Source organism: Alligator mississippiensis, chromosome 10 (genome assembly GCF_030867095.1).
Source record: "Alligator mississippiensis isolate rAllMis1 chromosome 10, rAllMis1, whole genome shotgun sequence".
NCBI classification, from domain to species: Eukaryota; Metazoa; Chordata; order Crocodylia; family Alligatoridae; genus Alligator; species Alligator mississippiensis.
The window spans coordinates 39831487-39850180 of record NC_081833.1 but is presented as its reverse complement, the minus strand read 5'-3'; the positions used below and the strand labels follow the sequence as shown (position 1 = coordinate 39850180).

At 44.8% G+C, this 18694-nt stretch overlaps 1 protein-coding gene across 2 annotated transcripts in view; it reads right to left on the bottom strand.

Moving 5' to 3' along the window:
- HYDIN (HYDIN axonemal central pair apparatus protein) overlaps positions 1 to 18694 on the bottom strand; it is a 443140-nt gene that overhangs the window by 157603 nt on the left and 266843 nt on the right. For both annotated transcript variants that reach the window (XM_059713716.1, XM_059713715.1), the window contains exons 21-23: positions 16457 to 16600; positions 12790 to 12933; positions 11286 to 11599 (exon numbers count right to left, since the gene is read on the bottom strand). In XM_059713716.1, the coding sequence (XP_059569699.1) occupies positions 11286 to 11599; positions 12790 to 12933; positions 16457 to 16600 (602 nt within the window). The remainder of the gene's footprint in view (positions 1 to 11285; positions 11600 to 12789; positions 12934 to 16456; positions 16601 to 18694) is intronic.

Below are 18694 nucleotides of genomic sequence, written 5' to 3'. Positions count from 1 at the left end.
GAAAATAATACAGGCAGATCTTGAGACTAAGGGCTTACTATTTTCAGAGATAGACAGATGGGATAGATAGATTCAAGAGATTCATCTTAATAGGATCTTTATTTCATACTGTGGGCCAGCTCAATGGCTGGTCTTGTCCTGCAAAATAGTTTGCTTCTTTAAATAGCATGATATCACAAACCAACATTTTAAAGTACAACGTCTATTTTCAGCCTCCAAATGCTTTTTGGAAGGGCAAGTTCTACAAGAAGCATGCACAACTGCAGTTATGTAGGCAGGTGCCTATGCAAGTGACTGCATCTGCCAAAGTGTGTGCAAAGAAAATGTTGGTGGAAAAATACTGACCCTCCAATTTATGGTGATGATGGGAATAAAACTGCAAAGTTTCCAAGAACAGAAGTTGCCTGTGGCGGGCCAGTAGGAGGCGCTCTTGCGCTAAGCCTCCCGCTTCATTGCGCCCAGCCAAAAACCATGCTTTGGATGCCTCCCCAGGGATGCCCACTTATGATCAATCCCCTTCTGGGAGCATACCTGCAAACCTGGGGTACCACTGCCACCACCCAGACTCAGGTCTTTGTCTGGGCCCTGTGCCACCCAGGATACACAGATTCTATAGACCTTGGGGTTGCTTAACCCCAGCAGGATATATCTGAGTGTTTCTTATAGCCTGAAGCATAGAAAGTAGCCTCCCTTAGTCAGCCGAGTAAAGGGAGCAAGAAGACCTGCCCAATTCCTCTCAAGCAGGTACAACAAAGCTGGCTATAACGGATAGCTTTATTGGGTAGAGAGGGTAGACTTGGGGTGGGGTACAAGTCAGAGAAGTAGCAAAAGAATAACTCTGAGCAAACAGAAGCGGCTTGGTAGCCTTTTAATATGCAACTAGGGTACGTTAAACTAAGTTCCTAGTTAAGATTCTGGTAAGTTACTCACTTCCACATTCAGAGAATGAGAAGAGTTGTGGAGGTCCATGTTTCTCTGTGTGTGTGTTTTAAAATGTCCATCTCTTTTCTCCCTGCAGGGACCCTCTTAAATAGCCCTCCTGGCCTCCCCACCTGGACCCCGTCAGGAACAGGTGTTATTTGATGCCAGCCAATTGAGTTGAAAATCATCACAGTTACCTAATGGAGTGACATGGGCTTAAGCCCCTTCCCCCACGTTGTGAGGTCAGAGCTGCAAACAATAGAGAGGTTAAATCCACACCCTCTTACCTGAGGCCAGTCACATACACAGTAACCCGGGGCAACCAGGTTGACAGACATATGAGAGAGAGAGAGAGAGGAACAGACAACCCAGAAAGTGAGGAGGCTGGGATGGGGCTCTTTCACATTGCCTGTATTATGTTCAACTATCTCCTCTCCAGGGACAGTTCAATGCCATTGGTAGCTAGTGCTAGTCAGCTTGCATGACTCGCACAAAACATCAATCAACTAGGTCCTGCCTGCTCCCTGAATTATTTTGACTTTTGTGTTTCCTTATGCTGCAAATTCCCTCATTACTCATCTCTATTCGGACTCTCTACCTAAGGCTACATGGTTTTTGGAGTAAATTTGAGCACTACTTCTGCTGTAAGCTAACCATCTCCTGCTTCTTTATTCAGTCACATGGGTAGCTCAGCTCCAGCACACACCTTGTGGATCACTTTTGAGTGGGAACCACATTAATACATTTTGGGACAAATGGTCTCGAGTGCAGAGTTGTCCTCAGCTACCTAAAAACACTTATTGGGATGCAAAGGATCTGAAAGCACTATACAGACCCATTGCAAACAAACACATGTAATGCAGGAAATATTTTCCCATTAGCTAAATGCCAAGGATGAACAATGGCAGTGTTCAAAGAAGTAAGTCAGAAAAGTACTAGCTTTACTTTGCATGATGAGCTGGGATCCTGGTTTTCTTCATTTAAAAATCACAAATTCTCTGATTAGAAACCCCAAAATCTGCATTTTCCATGATTAAAATGAATCACTGCTATAGGTATCAGCTGAACACAATGTTTTATTGATATATTGACAATTTTAAAGCAATTTGGAACCAGTGCCTCAATCACTATAATAAAATACATTCTAAATACCTATCAATTTTGGCATTTGATTTTGGGATTTTTATCATGGAAAATCAGAGTCCCCCCTGACCCCTTTGATCACCAGGACACAGGTCCAGCTGCAGCTGCCCCCTACTCCCCCGTCCCACTGCTTTGTGGCTCTGAGCAACCCTGATATTCTGGTGCCCTGCCCATACCATTGCCCCTCACTCCCAAGCCACAGCCTCACCCCCCACAGTCCTGCTGGTGCCTCTCATTCCCCACCCACAGCCCCCTGGTCCTGCTGGTGCCCCTCAATCCCAAACCACAGCCCTCCATGCCCCAAGGTGCCCCTCACTCCCAACCCATAGCCCCAAGGTCCTGCCAGTGGGCCTCACTCCCCAACCCACAGTCTCCCCCCTTGTGGGTGCCCCTGACTCATGACCCACAGCCCCCTTCCCCCCCCGCCCAGCCCTACTGGAGGGAGTCCCCAGCTGCCAAGACTATGTGGCCAGGGACCCAGGTCTGCAGCCCCGTCCCCTTAGCAGCACCCAAGGCCCAGCTGCTGCCTGTGAGAGGCAATGGCAGCTGCAGCCTGAGCCAAGAGCAGAGCCCAGCTCCCCCTCCCCCACAAGCAGCATGGCTGGAGTGGAGCCCATGAGGGGGCACAGATGTGGACTGGTAGCTGTGGGCTTGAGGCTCCCCACCCTGCTACCTTCCCCCCAGGGGCCTCCATGGCCCAGCAGGCGGGACCCAGCATGGCAGTGCAGAGTGGGGCATCTTAGTGCTGCTGCTAGGAGCCCTGCGCTGCCCCAGTGGGGTGCCCTGTGCCTGCCCTGCAGCAGTGGGGGGAGGGGAGCACAACTCTGCGCTGCCACCCCCACTGCTACCAGGAGGGCAGGGGGTGCCTCGCCCCAGCAGTGTGGTGCTCCTGGTGGTGGCACCAAGCCTCCCCGCCCTGCTCTGCCCTGCCATACTGGGTCTTGCCTGCTGGGCCATGGAGGCCCTGGGGGGAGGGCAGCAGGGTGGGGAGCCCTGAGCCTGCAGCCTCCAGGGCATATTTGTCCCCACCCTGAGCACAAATCAGGGGGGCATATGCCCCCCATGGTCCTCCCCAGGAGTGCACACAGTGGCAGGGAGCCACCCACCCCTCTGCCGCCCCCTGGACGAGCTGCCCACGGCTCCATCCTGCTTCCTGCCTAGGCCCTGTGGCCATGCATTCCCACCCCAGGTCCCATACACCACTCCGGCTGGGCAATGTCCCCAGCCCAGCCCCAGCCCCAGCTCTGCCCAACTCCCTCCCTCCCTCCCCCACTATGGGGGCCTCAATCCCCCCACCTACCACAGGCTTATCTGCAGGAAGCTGCAGAAGCTGCTTTCCAGGCTACCTGACTCCCATGTGCATGTGCGCGCCCATGCTTGCACATGCACATGGCACCCCCTGCCTGAGTGATCACCCTCCTCCCACTCCCCCCAGCCTATAACAGGCTGGAAGGGGAAACCCGTGGTATCCTGCATTTTTCTTCTTTGAAGGAGAAAATCTACATTTTTTCTCCTTAAAATGAGAAAATCTGTGTTTTTCCATGGTGAACAGAAAAACCCAGATCCCTGGTGATGACCCAAGGAGAACACCTGACGCATAAGATTCCTGAGCCCATTCCAAACAGAATTCAATAACTATTAACATATAAAGATGTGGGGCTGTCACACCTTTGCTAGGCTGCTGTCTGTTCTTAGAAGCTAACTGGGTTGAGCTAAGGCAGTGTTTGGATGTCCTGTAATTTCAGGACCCCTGAATGTAGGGGCACTCTGCCTTTGTACTGTCAGGGGCTGTCAGGGGCACTCTGCCTTTGCACTCACAGAACTATTCATTTCTTTATGTCTCTAGGCTTTAATTCAAGGGCATAACAACCAGAATCTCAGGTGCAACCCCCTGCCCTCCCAAGTGTAACCTAGATTCAAATCTTTTGGCTTAAATTCAGCTCCAATTTCTTAGGGACACTTAGACTTTATGCTGATTCTCAATGGAACAAACGGAAGAAAAATAATATTGGATGGAACAATATTCTTGGACAAAATGATGCTGGTGGATCTGGGTAACTTCCCAAATACTCACTCAATTTGCAGTACAATTCTGGCACAGGAGACTCCTGTTAGATAAGGTGTGAGAGAAACAATTTGGAAAACTAAGATACAGCAGGGCTGGAAAATTATGACACTTTAATTATCATTGTTGCACATGACAGCAGAAAGTCAATGAACGAACAGAAGCAAATGCCACCTCCTGCCACTGAGATTTCATCTGACAGCTCCTCTGCTTAGTTCACAGAGAAACAAGAAGTGAAAGAGACAGCACTGATTCCTAAATCGATGTCACTGCCTGGGCTCAGTCATGATGGATAAAAGAGCATGCTGTTTCCAAAAGCTGAACTGAACATTGTTTCATAAACAGTCAATAACATTATCACAGCTGGAATGATACAGAGCACAATCAAATTTCAGCATTATGTAAAAAGAGAATTAAAGTAATAGCCATCTCCATAATACAGGGATAATGGCATTTACACAGGAGAAATTTCTGTTTGCAATGGAAATGCACTGTAGTTTCAGATATAGAGTATTCATTAAGACAATTATTCAGAAAGCAAAGAGAGGTCTAATTCTCTCTGGTTCAGCTAGCTGAATATCATTTGTAGAGTTTGCAGTAAAACTGGCACAAGAATGGAGAAAAGACACCATCCATCACAAGGCAGCATCACAGCCATTGCCTTTTGAGCGTCTAAAAATCGGGCAGGGGGTGGGGGAGGAGAGGGAGGGATGGCGGGAGAAGCGGGTCAGTGCCATCAGCTAACTGTAGACCACAGGTGGTATTTGTGCTTCGTGATGAGTGTTTGACCCCTGAATTTCCCATTGCACCTGGTGGTACAGTACAGTGAGCAAGAGGCACAATCAGTTGTATAGCCTATATGGGAGTTGCAGGTCATTTAATCAGAGCTTTGCTTTTCCTCCAACCCTCCACCTTTTGTTCTAATTTCATTTCTCTCTTCACTCAGTGGGACTGCTTTCCACCCAGCCCACAGTGGGTATAAAACCCCTGTATAAGTGACTCTCATCTGAATGAGAAGAACATTATCACTAGCACACTCTCAGCCCCAGAAAACCCAAATAAGGCATTCAAAGGCACTCCCAAACTTCAGACTCCACCATAACTACTCTGAGGACCTTGATCTCTTTTATATTACATCTTTTATCCCATTCAATTACTCCAGATTTGCACCAATGTGATTGAGAAAATAATTTAGCCCACGGCACATAGAAAGTGAGCTTGCTGAAAACTCATGAACTATATTCCTGGAGACTCAGACAGGAGGGGGCAGTGATCAGTTTGTGGCTGGCAAACTAGAACATCTAGTTGAGGAGAGAGCAGCAAAGTAGTGGGGAGGAAGGAGGAAAGGTTTTATCGTGCTCTGATCTCATCAGGTAGATGAAGCCAAATACAAAGATGGAGGCTTGCATACACAGTGAAGAAAGATCATAAACCCTCCCCCTCTGTCTGCTTCAGTACCATCCTCCTTACACTGAGCTATCTGGGTTTATGTTTTTAATGTGAACTTGGCAGCTACATATGTTTACTAGCTCCTGGCTACAATTCCCTTTTAGACACTTATATTTTATTTATTTTTAATCTTGTCTAGGAAAACCAGTATCAAAGAGACTCACTCCCTGTCCGCAAGTTCTATTTTATGACACCTTCACAAGTTCACTAATATCTGTCCACAAGTACTGAGATACTCATAAGACAGAATCTGTTCTTTTCTCCTGACATTCATGATATTCAGACTGGCATGTCAGAAATAAAGGCCGACTGAAGTTCAGGGTCTTATTTACAGGAAGAAGCTCCAGCTATATGAAACAAGAGACCATTTGCCTATCACATCAATCCATCAGACTGTTGCTCCATTGACAGGAGAAACAAACATAGCTAGAAAATGGATTATCTTGTCACATTTATGCCAGGAGATGTATCTGCATTCTTTTGCTTGTATCCCCCTTATTACCAGCCTCCTTTATGCAGGACAAGAAGTATCCATGGGGCTAATCAGACACAGAACATTCCTGCCCCAAGGAGCTTTGATAAGTAAGACATAACACAGCAGGTAATAACAAATGACAGTGGTGGGGGAGGAAGGAGTTGGAGAAGGATTTTGTATTACTTTCATTTGGTTTGAGGCACTCCAGCGTCAGAGTTACTATATATAAATATCATTCCAATGTATATTACTTCTGCCTGGGCTAATATTTCTCTTATTCAGTGGCCGACATTATATCAACCATTGGATTTTTTCTCTGTATAGTTTTTCATTGAATATAGTTTCTTACATTTAAATTATTTTTTCAGAATAACAAATAAAAATACAAAGAAACAAAGAATTCATGCCAGAAAATAGGGATGTGCGAAGCAGGCCCTATTTGATTTGGATTTGGCCCAAACCAGGGACAGTGATTTGATTCATTGATTCCGATCACTGTCCCCGATTCGATTCGGCGAAATTTGAATCTGAAGATTTGATGCTGATTCAGAGAATCAGAGATTCAGACACAGCTTTAAAAGTTTTTTCTACATACCTTGATGTACCAAGTGCAGCTTGTGAATGCTGTGATGCTGAGGTGCATGGAGCATCCCACAGGAATGCAGGGGGCCCTCCATGTGCTTGGCAGTAAACCTGGTGGACCAGAAGTACTTCTGGTCCACTTCCGGGTCTGCTGGGCACCACGCTGGAGGAGCCCCCCATGCTCCTGTGGGACGCTCCATGCACCCCAGCATCACAGTATTGATGAGCCACCTGCTACCTAGAGGTACGTAGAAAAAATATTTAAAGCCGTGTCTATGTCCGAATCTTTCCAAATCAATTTGGAGGGTTCCAATTTGATTTGGAGAGATTAAAGGGTCCTCTGATTCGATTCAGATTCGGAGATTTGGCCACCGAATCGGGCTGAATCTCTGCCGAATCAAATCAGGGACTGAAGCTTTGCACAGCCCTACCAGAAACACTGTTGAAATCTGGCTTGCAGGGTCCATATAAGGTAACATGCCAGGATGTGTATGGGAATAGAAAGGGGAGTTACTAGAAATGGTTACTGCCACAAGAACAACCCACCCTCAAAACAGGAAGAGAAAAAGTCAGAGTCTGTTAAAATAAAAATCCCAGGCAGAAAGGGAGGACTGGCATTGTTCAACTCTGTGTGTTTAACACAGCAACCCAGAACTGAAGTGAATATTGGATCAGGCCCACAGGTACTTCCAGTAAGAATGACCTCTATTTAATGGGTTCATATTCTCGAGAAGATCAGGTGAGCAAAGTAGATAAGTTTTATTTGCAGTATTGTGACAGGGTTAGCATTGTGAATGGAGATACAGACCCATTCTGCTGCAACATAGACTAGGTGGCGCCTCTTTGCTCTGACCCCAGAGTAGAAAACATTGAATTTCTCTCTTACTTAGGCAAGAAGGAATTGGAGACAAGGACAAAAGGATTTTGCAGGAATAAATCTGAGGAACAGAACAGCTGTGATCAGAAGGTTGAGGCCATGGTTTGCCCTTTCAGTTATCTATACGTGTGCTAGGGGTCGGAGAGGAGGGGCAGTTTAATTAGAGTGGCTCTGAGAGCAGCTTTAATTAAACTGCCCACAATGTCTCATGTATTCAGCATCTTGTGCTTCAAAACGGTGGCAGGGACACTTGAACTAAAGCTCATTCAACGAACTTTAGTTCAAGCGCCCCCACTGCCATTTGAAGCGCAGGGATACTGAACAGACCTGATGTGGAAGCTGCTGGAGCATGTTAATTAGCACATGCCAGCAGGCTCAATTAATTGGGTATGCTCCAACATGTGCTAATTACCAGGTGTTGGAGCAGACGTCTGGCATGTGTATAGGTGCCCATTGCCAGCTGCTTAGAAGAAAATCATTTTCAATTTGAGCTTTATTTCTAAAATACATATAAGATTCCAAACACTTATGGGTAGGTTGGGTGTTTGTCAACTTTCTCTGGAAGTATGGACAAGCAAACCAGAAAACCAATTATCTGTACACAGCCAAGAAAAGAGTATGACATGCTTTAGAAGAAAAAATGACAAGTTTACATTTAGATGTAAATCCACTGTCCTATAAAGTTCAATGGTGCATGCTTCTGAGGTTCATTTCAATATATGATGGTGGGCTACTGTAATGCCTGGGCCTCAAGCTGAACTAGCACAAAGTTTAATGGGTTTTGCTTCAGGCCCATCTACAAGTATACAGGTAGGGCTGTGCGAAGCTTCGGTCCCTGATTTGATTCAGCGGAGATGTGACCCGATTTGGTGGCTGAATCTCTGAATCCGAATTGAATCAGAGGACCCTTTAACCTCTCCGAATCTAATCAGAACCCTCTGAATTGATTCGGAGAGATTCAGAAATATTTGGTGATTTAGACATAGACACAGCTTTAAATGTTTTTTCTACATACCTCTAGGTAGCAGGCAGTTTGTGAATGCTGCGGCACATGGAATGTCCTACAGAAGAGTGGGGGCTTCCCAGTGCACTTGGCAGCAGACTCGGAAGTGGACCAGAAGCACTTCCAGTCCACTTCCAGGTCCACCAGGGAGCACACTGGAGGGCCCCCCTGCACACCCCCAGCTCAGCAACTGGTGCCTCCTGGGTCTGGGGGGCAGTGGGGGGTCCCCCCACGGTCGATCGCTGAGCCAGGAGAGTGTGGGGGCGGCCTCCCAGCACACTCCCTGGTGGACCCGGAAATACTTCCAGTCCACTTCCAGGTTTGCTGCTGAGCACATGGAGGGCCCCCCGTACTCCTGTCGGACGCTCCACACACTCCAGTATCACAGTGATCACAAGCCACGCTGGTACCTCGAAGTTTGTAGAAAAAACATTTAAAGCTGTGTCCACATCCAAATCGCTAATTCTCTGAATCAACATTGAATCTTCAGATTCGGCCGAATTGAATCAGGGACAGTAATCCGAATCCACAAATCAAATCACTGACCCTGATTTGGGCTGAATCCGAATCAAATAGGGCCCACTTCTCACACCCCCGTATACAGGTACAGAACAAGAGGAGCTAGACTTTGTAACATGGAGAGGCAGATGAACTAGCAAAGATGAAAGAGGAGATATAAGCTAGCTAATCATGTGGGAATGATCTGGAGTGTGCTGCTTATCTGTGGTTCTGTCCAGAGTAGCAACAGAGAGGCAAGCCACGAGAAGGAAACAGAAGAAAAATAAATGGGAAGAAACAAATGAATAGAAGAAATATCTGAGTGTGGTCTTCTCTCCCAGCCATAATGAGTATGTTAATCTGTATGACATTGAGATTCTGTGATGATGAGTGCTAGGCATGTACATGGATTGATGGATGGTTAAACTACAATCGATCTCACTTCCAAGAACCCAATGTTAAACTGCCACAATGTCAGGTTGAGTTAGTTTCACCTGATTATTTAGAAGGTACAATACCAACAGTGTTTAATGCAGACCAAACATATTATCTGACATGCTGCTCTCATACTGGCCACTTAATGAACAATTTGAGGTGTTAATAGCTTGGAGACTGGCTTCATTTCCCAGCTCTGCCATAGAGAATCATGTGGTGTCTGCTGAGGGACCCATAGAGAGTACATTACTGCTTAATTAACATGCACAACAGAAGAGAGAACTGTCGTAATGTCCATAACACTAACAAACAAGAAAAGGGAAAATGCCAGAGCCCTTTGAAACAAAGGGTCTTATTCTGTTAGGTACCTAGGATCCCCCATTAACATGAGCATCAACGAGATCTGAATGCACTAGGTTATAGGCACTAGTAGATTCAGACCCAATATAGCCAATTTAAATGGAAGTAAGATAATTGGAATATAAAAACTGATCCAGTGTTTAAGTGTCCATAAAATTTTAAGAGATGTAAAAAATCATAAGAATAATAAATTGGCATCCAGCCAAGGAGTAGTCCCAGAGAAAATTAATTCCATGCAGGCTTCACTGTAATATGCTTGTTTCTCTATTATTATAAAATATAACCATTGTTCTATAATCAAAATTAGATCCTTTCTTTAGTTTGTAATTAAACCATAATCTAATTTACCAGGAGCTGACTGGAGTCTCCAAGCACTGATATTATGGCCCAGCTGTCCTTCTCCCCACTCCACCTTGCTAGCTGGCCTTCTGTCTCTGCACATTCTCAGATCCTTTAAGGCCTCACTCGGCAAGGTGCTAAGTGCCTCTAAGTCCTATGAACTTTCACAGAAGTGAATGGCATTCAGCCCCTCCAAAAAGATGCTTTGCAGAACCAGTCCTTAATCAGTTACTCTAGTGCTTGAGTTTTCTTTCCAACCTGTCCAAGTATCCTTGTCTGCTCCCATCCAGTACCCAGTAGGGCTCTCCTCTGGGCCAGATCCCAGTTGCCTAAATGAAATTTTTTATTGATGGCCTGCGTTATTTAGAAAGGCAGTGCATCAATACACAGTAGTTAAGTCTGTTAGATTTCCTGGGGCATTATGGAAAAAAACATTTGCTACTGTAATTAGAATAACTGCCCAAACTTTACTTTTGTATTGTGCAACAGAACCAAGCTACAAAGAACTGCTGTGTATGTTTTATAGATGTGCTCCAAATACTATGCTACCAGATTGTACCCATTCACGTTCTTTGGGTTTCAAGACCCACATAACAAGCTCTGATCCCCTTAGTATGAATGAACTGACACTACTCACTATAAGGACCATTAACACCTCAGGCAAAATCTGCAAAAGAATTCACCATTTCATTAGATTTTGCCTAATTGTTCAGATATGATGTGTGGAATGCTTACATCCTCAGTACCTGGGAGCTGAGTGAGGAGCAGCTGTAAAATTGGACCTCTGCACCATTAGTAACAGGACAGCTAGTATGAAATGGTTGCAGCTGCAATTCCAGGCCACAGGTTAAAGGAACTGCTGCAATGTGCTGGGCTGAAAACTCCTGTCCTGGCCCTACTTTGATAGGATGGATATTGGCTTCCCAATGCACCTCATCTGGCTTCCATGGCAGTGAAGGTAACCCCCTCCCTGCATTCAAATACCTACACTGTCAGAGTAGAGTAAGTGGGGAGCTATTTCCAAACAGAGAGGGTGTAAAGCTATTTGTCAAGCCCCAAGAAAACAGCCTTCGTCAGCACAAAGGAACAAACTTCAAAATGAGAGGGAGATGTGCTCCAAGGCCAATGGTGAAAGTACCTTATCTGGTTCCCATGGTCATCCGTCAGGAAGGACCAGCGATACTTGACAAGAAGTGGGCTGTAATTGGTCATTTCAATGTAACGCATGTCTTCAGTGTCATTCAAGATACAGCCAAAATCCAAGTACATGGTCTGGAAATGGAGATTTGGGAAGTGTACTTCTCCTCGAAGGGTGACCTGCTCCTCATGAGGATGCTCCAGGAATTTAATAAACAAGACCTCCTCCGCTACCCGGCTGTTCAAATCATCTTTGTAGGCAGGATCAAACCTGATGGAAAGATGCTGTTCCTCACCAGTCACCAGCTTCATGGGCTGCATTGGGACACAAAGACTAATCATTGGTGCAATAATGTTTAGTGCTTAGTGTGATGAAATCATGAAACACAAGTATCTCAGTTCAGCCATCTATAAGTGCTTCTCTGATTAGCACCAAACTGCTTGTGTCTCACACCACCTTTGAATCATATACACTTTTCCCTACACTGCATCAGTACAGTAGGGATGGAGAAAGTAGTTTTGAATGCCCCGAAGGTTATGGGCTCAAAAATATGATTACCCAAAATGTTACTAGATTTGTGGTCTACGTAGCCTTAGATTGATATAAAGAGGTGAAGAGGGGACAAAAAAATCCAGACAGCATATTGTAAACTGGCTACAGTATATTTGTTATTATTCCTCTCCACTGTATATAATCACAATGGCTCCACTGTGTGTCATTAAGTCTTGCATAGTTATTAACTAATGGAGCATCCCCAGTACCTCACACATAAGGATCTGTGTTTCTGGAGCAGGAAGATAGGCGTGACTACATTTCTGTGCTCACTCTTATGTTACAAATGGCTATTCTTTGCATCAAAGTGGTAACTGTAAAATCCAAGGTCCTATGGGGTAGTTCCCCTATCACTAATATACTTCCCTACACTTCTGATTTTGTAACTTAGCTGTCTTTTGAGTGTAGGGTGAGATGTGGATTTAATTGCAAGAAATAGGTTCATGCATTCAGGTTAGTTCTGCAAAACTTCATATAAGTCTGAGAGATGCCAACACTTGAGGTCCATTCCTAACTGAATGAACATTTTGTTCCAGGGACATGATGTAGAGATTTTACGCAAGACCAAGGTCAGGGTGATGAGTCAGTGGACCCGATTCCGATTTTACCTACACTGTTTATTTCCCACTGCACTGTCACTCCACTCACATTAGTGGAGTTTCTTCTTGTTACAGAGATGAAGCTAAGAGCAGAATTTGTTCCACTGCTTGCAGCATCTCAATAATGAGTGAGAGTCAGGCACTTCTTCACTTTCAGAAAGCACAACTATCAGAAAGGTGCCAGAGGGAATGCTCTTCGTTTTCATTTAATCCAATAGATTGCTATGCATGCAGATTTAACACAGCCCAATATATTGGTGAGCCACCATCTGAGAAACCTGCATATGGGGTGTTGACCACTCAGACAATGAAAAGTGTGAAGAGGCCTTGCACAAAACCTACTGCCTACTTACCTGTGCCTCTGCAGGCAGCATTTGATGGTCCATATCACAGAGATAAAAGGGTTCTCGTACAGACAAAAGGGCACTGAGTGGCAGAGACGAAATGTTCTTTAAGATCAGAGGTTCAAACTGTGGAGTCAGAACATCACTGGGGTGCTGCAAAAATGCAAAGCTGAGTAAGAAATGAAAACAAAAAGAAACCCAAAGAAAAATGAAAAGTGAATGCCCAATAGGACAACTGTGCTGCAGGATAGCAGCTGAGACAAAATCGTGTAAGGGTACTTTTGCTTTTCCACTGAAATATAGCAGCATCATGGTATTAGCAAAATCAAATGTTCCACAAACGCTTTTGATGGACGTGACAATGGTGGCTATGTTAGGAAAGGAAAACACATTTTTCAAACAAAGCAGAGCATAGCTTTGCATTTCCAAAAATGCAGAAGGAAGAAAGAAAGGTAGTCGTCCCCTTCCTCCCTCTGCCCCTGCTTTTCAGAATGTTGTAATTTGAAATATCAGCAACATTCAAAGTATTCTGACCAGTCATATCATTGGGCAAAAATCAAGGGAGCAGTTTTTTTACGACCATTTTGTCATTTCCTTTCCTTTTTTGGATACATTCAAAATTTTATACAGAAAAATGTCAAAACTTGAAAACTCTCAGCCAAGCCCTATCTAGTGTTAGTGTACCCTTTACACCACTCCCCTCAGGATCTCAAATACACTTATGTTACAAACCAGAAAACAATCTCATTCATCAGAAAGGATTATTATCCCCCATTTCACAGATGAGAAACAAAAGCACAAGGATCTGAAGTAATTTAACCAAGACCACATGGGAAATGCACAGCAGAACAGGAAAGGCAATCCAGACCTATAATGCAGGGCAGTCTAACTTTTAAGTGGCTGGGGGCCACATACTGCACAGGTCACAACAGTGAGAGCCAAAGGCCTCCAGGTTGCCATTGCATGTGCAATCCCCCACCCCACACAGTGTGCATAGACAGGCAGCATCCTCAACTGCCTCACTGCACACATTTGCAGGCCCCTCACTGCTGCATTAAGTGGGGGACACCACCCCTGAGCTCACCAGCTGTGGTCTTCCCTATTGCACTGTGCCACAGGCTCTTCTAGCACTGTAGGTTGCATTGCACCACACTGCATACCTCCTGCGCCAGGTGCAGGAAGCAGAGGCTGAAAGAGAAGCCCAGACAGCCTGACTGCTGCTGTTGATGACAGGAGGAAAGATGGCTGGATAGGAGCCCAGGGGGTCACAGATTAACCTCTCACAGGCTGCACGTGGCTGGCAAGCAGCCCTGTTTTAACCAACAGAAATAAATCTTTCTTTTAAGAGACAGAGTGGGGGTTTATTCATAGAGTAAAACCTGCCAACCCTTCTGAGCTGACTGTTCCCATTAAAATTAATGGAGCTACTTGCATCAGTAAGGTGAACAAGACTTAGACTGTAATGGAGAGATTTTCTTTGCTTGGCATTAGCTTTAAAATGTGCCGTGCATACACAGTTGGCTATGATCCTGCACAGGTCAGGCCCCTTTGCTATCATGATAAATTGTCTGCTGGTCCCCATTTTAACCTATTAGTTGTCACTCAAATTTGGAGTTTCTATGAGAGTTCTGAAGGGTGTATATAAAAGTAGACTGTGTTTGGGAAACAGCTTCTAAATGTATTTATCTCTAACCACTCCAGTGTCATTACATTCAATAAATCAGAGAATGTGGCATCAAACAGAATGCAGGGAGACAGCAGGGATAACCAGGAGGTTCCTAATTCCATCTGAGTATACAGTCCTAACAACTTGCTTGTACACATGACAGAACAGAGCTACAGTTCTGCAACAATACAGGCACCAGGGAATTAGGGAATCAAACTGAACATGTAGACATGGGGCAAGTAAATTGCTTCCCATCTCCAGACCCTTGCAGGATAGGGAAAGAAGATGTAAGAACCTGGATCTAGGGATGAGTAGGAGTGAACTGCTCTGTGTATGAGTTCAATTTCCTGCCACAACTGCTGCTTGGGAATGTTTTCAGTTCCCCAGAACCAAGGGAGAAACTGCAAGTGCAAGAACAAAGATTTGTTAACTCTCCAGCAAAAACGCTGACATGTGGAAAGCAAAAGGGAGTATTTTCTTTTGTCAACATGATTCTCCAGGGGCAAATTCTTAGCTTGCTGTAGCTCCACTGAAGAACAAGACCCTAGTCCTTGTTCTTCACAAGGACTTTGTCCTTGTGTTGCAAGGGGCTGGTATAAGGAACTTTAATGACATGACAACTTTAGACATAGGAGAGGTATGTTCTAGAGGTACTGTGGAAAGCTAGGGCTGTGCAAAGCTTCAGGTGGTGATTTGATTCGGAGGATTTTCGGCCTGATTCGGTGGTCAAATCTCTGAATCCAAATTGAATCAGGGGACCAATTTAAAGGTCTGAATTGATTCAAAGCTCTCCAAATCTTTGGAAAAGATTTGGAGAGCTTTGATGATTCGAGCAGTCCCCTGACTTCCAGCTGATAAATACTAGGGGTGGGGGAGGAGGGGCTGGGACCAATGGGGGGACCCCAGCTTCCCCCCCCCCCCCCGCTCCCCCATTCCTCCAGCCCAGCCACAAGTGCCCTGCCCGGGCCAGCTCCGGTCCTTTAAGAAAAAAACCCCAAGAAAAGCCCTGGGAGACAGCGCTCCTGGTGTGGCCTCAGGGCTTTGGGGGCTCGTGCAGAGCCCCCCATGTGGCACAGGGCAGTGGGGACCACCCCTGCTGGCAAGAGCAGTGAGTCCAGGGGTTTTTTTCATTTTGTTTTTTTCTCTTAAAGGGTCAGAGCTGGTCAGGGCAGGGCACCCATGGGGAGGCTGGGAGAGCGAGGAGGGGGGTCAGGGGGCTTGTGCAGAGCCCCCATGCAGCATGGGGCAGTGGAGGGCAGCAGGGATCATCCCTCACCCTGCAGCACCCACTGAGTTGGGGCTTTTTTTTTTTAAACAAGTGCCGGGAGCTGGGGCAGCCACTGCTGGGCTGGAAGGGGGCGGGGGATGGGCCTGGCCTGGATGATTCAGTGATGCAGCAGCAGCTAAATCTCCAAATCAGATTCAACTGAATCAAATCGGGACAGTGATTCGAACCACCAAATCAAATCACTGTCCCCCAAATCGGCCGAATCTGAAGCGAATATTAGCCGCTTCGCACAGGCCTAGCAGTCATGACTTTGTACAGACAGGTTTACGTAACTACAGCAACTAGCTTGAACGAAAACAAAAGAGTCCCAGCAGCATTTAAAAAGTCCCTAAAGCTTTCCTAAGATAGTTACAGAGAGGTCTCACAATGGGATTGTACAATGGTTTTATTAGCACTCATTCATGATGATCTGCTTATGGCCCCCATCCCTGGCAGGGAAAGTGACTGCTGCACACTAAAGCTGACAAAATATTTATTACGCATCATATGATTATACATCCCCTATTACTTCCCATGTGGCCTTGAGTCAATCACTTAAGTGCTCTGACTCAGTTTTAGTAAGTGTGTAATGGAGTGAATTATGTTTATCTAGCTACCATCATTGGAGTCTACACATACATACATATGTGTACGCACACACACAAATAAATAGGCACATGTATCATAACCATTTAAATATGCAGCTGGCTGGCTATCTATTGAATGGCTAGCAAAGGGCTTACCTTCTCTACTCGGAAAGTGATTTCTTTGGAGGAGAGGTGCAGAACAGGTGCAATGAATTCACATGCGACATCCACTGTCATTATCCGCTCCTTTCCAGACTGCTTCCCTATAATGGCATGGCATATCAATCGTTCCTTTACTACCTGTATGTGAAAGTGTCATAGCCCATCATCAGTATCATGCAAACAGATCTATACTGCTTTCACTGGCCACTGATACAAATTCATTTTATTTCATGAACATAACTCTGTTACCTGTCTTGATAATCCCTGGGTGACATGTACTATAGGTAGAAAAAAAAAAAAAAAAAAGCATTTATCTATAAAATCCCCTTGTTTCTTTATACCATTATACTGTGTTCTGTTTATTCAAAAGCAGCATTTCTATAATATCATATATTCTGCAAGTACAAATGGCACTTGCCAGTTATGTGTTGTTGACAACAATTACTTGCTCACGTGAACATCTTTATGATATGCCCCCTTGCTAACGTTAACATTTAAATCAAATTGTAGGGAGCCATTTTTAAGAGATGCTGTAGTAAAGAAAATAGGTTTTAAAAAAATCCTGATAGCAGTAAAAACTCTGTCAAAAATATCACAGAAATTAACAGGCAGAAAAGATTAGAAAAAAAGATGGCATATAAATTGAATAGGAACATAAATAAAATAAATGAATAAGACTTTTCTTGCTTACTTGCCTAATTATGTTTTGTCTGATAAAGTTTTAATGCCCCAAGAAAAGGGAATTGTATCTATTGGCCTGGGAGCCTACTGCACAGTTCTTATGTCAGGATATTTTTCTGTCACCATAAATGTTGTTCTCCTCCCTTTCATCCCATTGCTCCTAGTTTCTCCCAGTGGTATTACAAGAACAACAAATTAATGTTCTGTCTTTACATAGTCCACATATTCGTTTTGTAAATTATCCCATTTAGGTGTCCTGCAACCAAGCTGTGCAGACAGAGCCCCTTTCAGCTTCCCTTTGTGAGCTGTTCCCTCCAGCCTTTTGATCACTTTTTGTTTCCATGTGTTAGGCCCACTCCAACAGTTAATGCCTTTCTAGTAACTTAACTAGAAGCAGTCCCAATGGAGAAATACAGAGGCCAAAGTTTCTTTCACATGGAAATATCCCATCTAGAAAGCACAGACACTGAACCTTCTACAGTGGGAAGGCTGGATTTGATCACTACAAAGCAGGACATGATTCCCACCCCACTAAGATCAAAGACTTTGGGGATCAACTGTGGGAAGGAACAACCATGTGGTTATCCCTCTGTCTTTGTAGCTGCTACCCATTCTTTTCACATGGTCCACCCAGTGTAGAACAGAAGACTTCTTTCCAGAGCTTCAACTAACTGTTGTTCCTCAAAACTATTTCAGGGGTTTCCAAACCTCTGACATCAGGGATAATACAAACCAATGCAGATTTCTAATACAAAATCTAAATATCCATGTCTGTCAGTTGCAGACAGGGAACTAAGGGTGGCAATTACCCGTTACTCTCTCTGTGCCTGCAGAATTGGAGCCCTGCAGAAGTACCTCCACTGGAAGTAAAGGGGCAAAAGGGAATAGGACTTAGTCCAAAGGCACACTACATGTTGCGAGACCTACCTGAATTCCCAGGCTGTTCCCAGGATATAGAGGCTGACTGAAGGGCTGGGGCATATGGGATGGGAAATAAGTGAGAAATGAACTACCAGTGCCTTTTGGGTACAGCATGTCATGTTGTGATCTTTAGCTCTATTGGTCTGTTTTTATTTTTTTTTTGACAGGGTCCATGTAAGACTCTAGATGAGTATTTTATTTATAGTGATAACAAATGACTGGATTTCTGATTACTTGTTCCCATGGCCTGCATGGTCTGGATTATTCCTTGCTTTTCCAGATATATTAGTTGGCATTTTTCTATTTGCTTTTGACCCAACATTTGGTCTCTAAGCAGTCTATGTATTAGGTCTCCAGTCTCCTTCAGCAAACAACTCCCTGCAATCTGTTGCTTGCCTCAGAAGTCAAAGCTTTCCCTAGCTGGTATCTGAAACTTGGATTTTTCTGGTAGCTATAGTAACAAGACAAGACTTAGCAACTAATAGAGCTCAAGCAAGAAGAGCAACTGGTGCTACCATGGTAACTTGTGGTGTTAAAGCAGTTCTTGAAAGAAACTGATTATTTTATCAAAATAAATGGTAAGGGAGCAGCCTAAGATATACCTGCATCAGTGATCTAATTGAAACAATG